Source organism: Lycium ferocissimum, chromosome 3, assembly GCF_029784015.1.
Source record: "Lycium ferocissimum isolate CSIRO_LF1 chromosome 3, AGI_CSIRO_Lferr_CH_V1, whole genome shotgun sequence".
In the NCBI taxonomy this organism is placed as follows: domain Eukaryota; kingdom Viridiplantae; phylum Streptophyta; class Magnoliopsida; order Solanales; family Solanaceae; genus Lycium; species Lycium ferocissimum.
In genome coordinates this window covers 20,803,318-20,810,286 of record NC_081344.1, presented here as the reverse complement: position 1 = coordinate 20,810,286, position 6,969 = coordinate 20,803,318, and the positions used below count along the sequence as shown (strand labels likewise).

The following is a 6,969-nucleotide window of genomic DNA, read 5'->3' as shown; positions in this document are numbered from 1 at the left end:
CTAAAAAGTTTTAATACAGTTATGAATAAATAAAATAAATTCTCTAATTAAAATAACACAAAACACAAAAAATAAACTAATTTTATTTAATATAAAAATACCAGACCCTTTTTTTCCTTCTTCTTTTCTTGAATAAAAAATCTAGACAATTGTTAATATGATACTACTAAATACTATGTATGATATTTACAATATTTCTATTCTAATCATACCTACCAAAGAATAATTATTTCAGAAAGAGGAAAGAAATCTAAACTATACGAGTCTCTACAAATCATTTCTTCGGTTGTAACTAACTATCAAAAATTTCTTGAGATCTATCAAATATTGTAATCAAACTACACCATATGATTAAAAGTTAGTGTCCGTCACAAAATAACTTTCGGAAAAAGCAACCACACACAAGTGTCAATCGCAAAATAACACTACTACTAAAAGTACCTCACCGAAAAAATATTTTTGATCATGGTTCGTTGGAGCTTGGAGGATGATAATACATACAAGCGTAAAGAAAATATGCTAAAGAAAGAGCAACCAAGCACATAAAGTTGAACGGAAGACTTGCAAACGAAATTTTTTCTTACCTTTATAGTCCTTGCCTTTACACATTAGTTAATCCAAAAGCTAAAATGATAGAGAAGAGAAGATAATTTGGGATGAGAGTCTTCATGAAACAAAATATGAATTTATATAGGCAGAATGGAAGAATACCATAAGGTATGACAAACTTACAAATTAAAATATGGGGATTATGGGCATGAAAAATTAAAGTATGAGAGTTATGGATATTACTAAGAGTAATTAAAGAGGTGTGAGTTATGAGTAGTTACTCCTTGTAAAAATATTAAATACAAAAGAGAAAAATACTTAAAGTAATAGGTGATATTCTCATTTTATAATTACAATAAGGCCAAGAGAACAAAATAAAAAATAAGTTTGTTAATTGAACGCAAAGATTTGAGACAATTTTTGGACATGCCAGAAAGGTGATCAAAAGGGCCTGATTTACCCCTCTACTTTCAAAAAATTCATATTCCTCATCACTATCGGAGCCATTTATACCCCTACGTTAAAATTGAAATATTTTAATATTTTTAACGGAGGGGTAAAATAAATTCTCCAAATTAAAATAAATCGGGCACAAAAAATAAAACACCCTTTAGTTTCCAAACAAAACTTACTTCCTTCTTCTTTTCTTGAATAAAATGAATCAGAGACATATCCTTGATGTATTGAGCCTACATTATTACTATGTGAAAAAATATCGATTCTATATAAAATATTGACGTTTCGGATCTTGACCTACCAAAGAATAATTATTGGTCAAAGTATGAAAAAAAAAACTATTTTTCAACAAAACATTTCTTGACCTTTTCAACTATGACGATCAAAAGTTTCTTGAATCCTTGATGTATTGAGCCTATATTATTGTACGCGATATGATTAAAAAATATCGAGTTCTATATAAAATATTGACGTTTTGGAGTCTTGACACACACACAATCATTGGTCAATATGGAAAATAACACTAAGTGTTGCTAAAAATAAAGTCACCCAAAAAATATTTTGTTTTTATTCATACTTTGACCAATGATTGGAGCAAGGATGATAATACGTCATACAAGCGTAGAACCTGAAAATATTTCTAAAGAAAGAGCGACCAAGCACACAAAGTTGAACGGAAGACTTGCAAAAGAAATTTTTAGGGGTAGTCCTTGCCTTTACAGTTTTGGTTGAAAAATCCAGTTTTTTTGATACTTTGACCAATGATTAGTGGTGTGTCATGAAACAAAATATTTTATATAGAACCTGATATTTTTTTTTAAATACCATAATGTAGGACAAACTACATCAAGGATATGTAGACGTTCGGATTATGGGGTTGAAAAATTAAAGTATGAGTTTATGTTTGGAAACTTTAAAGGGTGTTTTATTTTTGAGTAGTTACTCTGCTTGGAAAAATATTAAATACAAAAGAGAAAATACTAAAAATAGGTGATATTCTCATTTTATAATTACAATAAGGCCAAGAGAACAAAATAAAATAAGTTTGTTAATTGAACGCAAAATATTTGAGACAATTTTTGACATGTAGAGGGTAAATCGGTGATCAACCCCTCTTTAAATAACCAAAAAAAAAAAAAAAAAAAAAAAAGAAACTTAGGAGTTATGAGGCTCAGACGTGGGCAGAGGATGAGTTTTTTGCTTTTTACTAACATTTGGTATACATTAATTGGAGGAGAAAGAGAAAAGATTTAAAAATACATTTAGAGGCTAAAAGATCTAAAAAAAAAAAAAAAAGGAGAAAAAAGATAAATGATTTTTAAGTAGGTACAGATGCAATATCGCTTGTATCATCTGCTTTATATTATATATACATATACATGTTTACTCATGCCATTACGTGTAAATTGGATAGATTCATATCACGCTTTCCTCTTCTCCTTTTTTTTTTTTTTTTTTTTTTCCTTCCAGAGAATGTTCCTCCATTTTTGCAGTTGTTCTCTCTAGATCTCTTTATGTGCTTGTTCTCAAATGTGTTGATGTTCTTGCCACAGGTACATTCCTCCTCCAATTAATTTTGCCCATATCTTCTTCTCTTTTCCCATCATTTATTTCCTTTCTGGGCTTCTTTTGGGTTCTTTAAATACATAAATTTTGCAATTTAATGGATGTTGTGGGATAAAACTACGAGTGTGTTTGGAAACAGATAGCAGCAAAGAAACAGACGATGTAACTTCATTTGCTTTAGACATCTTTGGAGAGATGGATAGAAAAGAATGTATATATGCCAAAATAATTTACTTTGAATATAAATAACTCAAAGAATTAGTTTCATTAGTTAAATGAATGATAAAATTATGCAGTATTTCAATTTCGTTATAGTTATAAGATTTTTTTTGTCAGACAGTTTGATCAAGTTGGCATTAAGATGTCACAATTTATGTTGTCATCGGTCTTGAAGAGTTGAACCCTGAGATGCTAATGCTATATCAACAGTTATTGCCATCCTTATCTTTCTTTTCAGGGCCATTCAACTATATCAGTAGATTATACATTGAAGATCATACATGCAGATTAGATCATTGTATTGAATTTTTGTCCAAATTTTGAGAGAGTTTTCCCTCATATTGGAATTTTACACTGTGAATTATATGGGTTGATGATTTCTTTGCCAGGGAACAACAGAAGAGGCAAGCTGCAGTTCAGACGGAACAGGGAAAAAGCCAGTCAGGAAGGTTTAATATCGAAACATGTACTTGACAATAATGAGTCGGATTCAAAGAAAAAGGTTCTAGCTGTTTTAGGTGTCTCTACAAATTTTGGCAACAAGAAAAACAAAGATGCGATTAGCAAAGCATGGGATGCCTGTTCCCTTTTTCTTGATTTCTTTAGGTAACTATTTCAGCTCACCTTGCTGATGCAATTTTTGTTTGTTGAACACATTTAGACTTATGGTTGAATTCGTGGCAATATCATTGATCTTCATTATAAATACAAGACATGGTTGATTATTGATATGGTTCATTGTCTAAATAAACATCTGATTCTTGACTTAACTTGTGATCATGAAAGGAATCAAAGACTTCTCTGGTTCTTCATTTATCCATTGCAATCCCTATTATAGCGATATCACAAAACATCCTTTACTTCATCTTAACATCACTTCATGGAAGTTGCTTATATTCAGAGAGTTGTATTTCTGCATAAGAGTCAAGAAGAGTGTAGAGTCCTTGGTTATTTTTGAAAAGGAAAGTCTTTAAACTCTTATCTGCAGTCATATGAACCTGAAGGAAAATATCTTGAGCTATTCTTTGGTGGAGAAAGGTTAAAAATCTTTAGGATAAGTTACAACTCCAATCTATATAAGACTTTAGTATATATTTTCATTTTCCGGTGATATCCATTGGCCCAATTTGTACCATGTCCACAATCAAGGATATGTTCCAAAAAGCTGCAGTTGTTTATGTATTTCCATTACTATCGTGAGAAAGTTAATATAGAGCTGAATAGTTAAACAAATAGCATATGTTTAGTATCGACAAGTTGGACGATCAATTTTGCTGATGGTTGGATTCGTATGTAAATGCTTAGAAAAGGAAATGAAGTACCTGTAATAACAATGTGAAATTTCTCAATGTCTGGCAGATAGTGGCATTGCCTTGTAATTGATATTCCTTGTGATAAATGTCCGGTAAACCTAATAACAATGTGAAATTTCTTAATGAATCTGGTCCCCTTCCATAGCAAACTCAGAACAAACAACTATTGGCAAAAGGTGTGACCTGTGATAGTGACTTTTGTTTGGCGGCTTTGAGTAGCTGATGAATTTTTTAACCCAACCCCCCGGCACCGTCCGCTTTTTATAGTTCTGATTATATTCTTTTTAGGTTACAGCAATGCATAAATCTGCATATAGATTTTATTTACAAGAGATGTGGAGTAGAGTAGTTTTTTCGATTTCCTTTTCGATTCTTTAAAAAAGTGCTAGCTAGCATTGGCGTGCTTTCAATTAACAAGCTGATATTCTCCACTCAAACATGTATTTTAAGTAAATGGACTATTTAGAAAACTGAAGTTCTGTCAGAGTTCTTTTACCTCAATAACATGGATTTGATCTTAGTTTGCCTGAACAGTCTATTCTCTCTTTTTTTTAATTTTATTTTTATTTTTTTGGTCTTTGAGACATCAACACTAACAATTGATCGGATGTTACTTTGCGATTGTGCAGTTACTTTCTGTCAAATGCTGCTAAAAAGAAGGCCAACTGAGCAGCACCATTTTAACTATGCAAAAACCATATAATATTCGAGATTGGATACTTTTACCACAGATGTGTATATAAATAAATAATATATATGCTAATTAGCTAAAAAATATGCCCCACCATGGGGCCCGTGTTGGCACGGGCCAACTCTGCCTAGTTGAATTAATAATTTAGTTCAAAGTCCAAAACTCGTATAAACACATGAAGTCTTTTAAAGAAATAATCATATTTGCAGAGAATATATCTTTAAATTTCAGTTAAAGAGAATGAATACCCGATGTTGATACCTGTTGTCGAACTCACGTATATTGTGTTTATCAAAAATATCACACATATTAAATTCGTAGATACACACACACACACATATATATATAGTGAAAATATATACACACACAAATGTGGTACCCAAGTGATACAATGATATGCATAGAAATATATGTGGTTTCACAAGTGGTATATATCGATATTCAACTTAATACACTAATATACAAGTGGATATACATTCAAATTGTTGGATCTTTTGGTGTATTTTACTTGAAATTAATTCATCTAAACCACCTCTAAAATGCTCCAAATCATCCCAAATTTGATATATGAACTGCCAAAGATATTCCTAATTCTTTAACAAAAGTACACCCACTCCGAACTGACCTCCGAAATTACGAAAATCGATTTTTTTTTTTAATGTAAGCATTGAAGCTTTTTAAATGGAATTTCTACTTTTCTTCTCCAAGTTCAGTCGGTTTTCAAATTTCAAAGTCATTAACATCATCGGTAGAAGAAATTTTGACAACTTTTTTAAAAAGGCATGCTTTCTCGCCATCGAATTTCCTTAAAAATCGATCAAAACTACTGAAAAAAATCAGCACCTGGGTCACCCGATTCAATGTGTAAAGCTCTATTTTTTTAGCATATACAATATGTGGATACAGAAATAACGATAGCGAGAATTAATAATTTAGTTCAAAGTCCAAAACTCATATAAACACATGAAGTATTTTAAAGAAATAACCATATTTGCAGAGAATATCTCTTGTGTATATCAGCTAAAGAGAATGACAAACATGATGTTGATACCTATTGTACATCTGCTATGTATATTGTGTCTATCAATGTATATCACACACATATTTTCGTAGACATACACAGATATATATATGTTTTGAAAATATATACGCACACACATATGGTACACAAGCGATACAATCATATGCGTAGAAATATACGTGGTTTTACAAGTGGTATATACCGATATTCAACTGAATACACTAATATACAAGTGGATATACATTCAAATCATTGAATCTTCTGGTGTATTTTACTTGAAATTAATTCATCCAAACCACCTCTAAAATGCTCCAAATCATCCCAAATTTGATATATGAACTGCCAAAGATATTCCAAATTCTTTGCAAGGCACCCACTCCGAATTGAATTTAATTGTAAAAACCGATTTTTTTTAAATCGAAGTGTTGAAGCTTTTTTAATGGAGTTTCTACTTTTCTTCTCCAAGTTCTGTCGTTTTTCAAGTTTCAAAGTCATTAACATCATCGGAGAAGAAATTTTGACAACTTTTTAAAAAGACATGCTTTCTTGCCATCGAATTTCCTTAAAAATCGATAAAAATCACTGGAAAAAAATCAGCACCTGGGTCACCCGACTCAATGTGAAAAAGCTGGATTTTTTTAGCATATACAATATGTGGATACAAAAATTAAAGTCAAATATATTCAGAAGTATATACTTTATACTAAATATACATATACTATACATACCTATATACAACATATACAATCGAAGTGTAAAGGTAGTGTATATTTTGTCCATATTGCTAAAAATCCCATTAAAAGCTCCTCCTGATATGCTATAAAAGATTAAATAGACGGCGAAAGGATGTGGTGCAACGGACGGGTTGCTCCTTTCTTGGTGCAACGGACGGGTTGCTTCTTTCTTAATCAGAGGTCTCGAGTTCGAACTTTAGTATAAAAAAATCCTTCGGTAGGGAGCGCTTCTCTCCAAATGGGGCTCTACGCGCACAAATCCACTCTTATACAGGTAGTGGACACTGGGTGAAAAACAAATAAAATAAAATAAAAGATTAAATAGGCAATTATGAATGCTTAATCCTTCTCTTTGGTCCTCTCTTCCCTTACTCCCTCTTTCTCTAAGAGCCACACCTACACACACAGAACCCAAATTAA

The 6,969-nt window shown here is 31.5% G+C and overlaps 1 protein-coding gene across 1 annotated transcript; it reads left to right on the top strand.

Moving 5' to 3' along the window:
• Positions 1-3,042: 3,042 nt before the first annotated feature.
• LOC132051020 (hydroxyproline O-galactosyltransferase HPGT1-like) lies at positions 3,043-5,009 on the top strand. Its single transcript, XM_059442329.1, has 2 exons — positions 3,043-3,396; positions 4,733-5,009. Exons 1-2 carry the CDS (start codon positions 3,164-3,166, stop codon positions 4,770-4,772), a joined length of 273 nt encoding a protein of 90 aa, XP_059298312.1. The 5' UTR covers positions 3,043-3,163; the 3' UTR covers positions 4,773-5,009.
• The last annotated feature ends 1,960 nt before the right edge of the window (positions 5,010-6,969 follow it).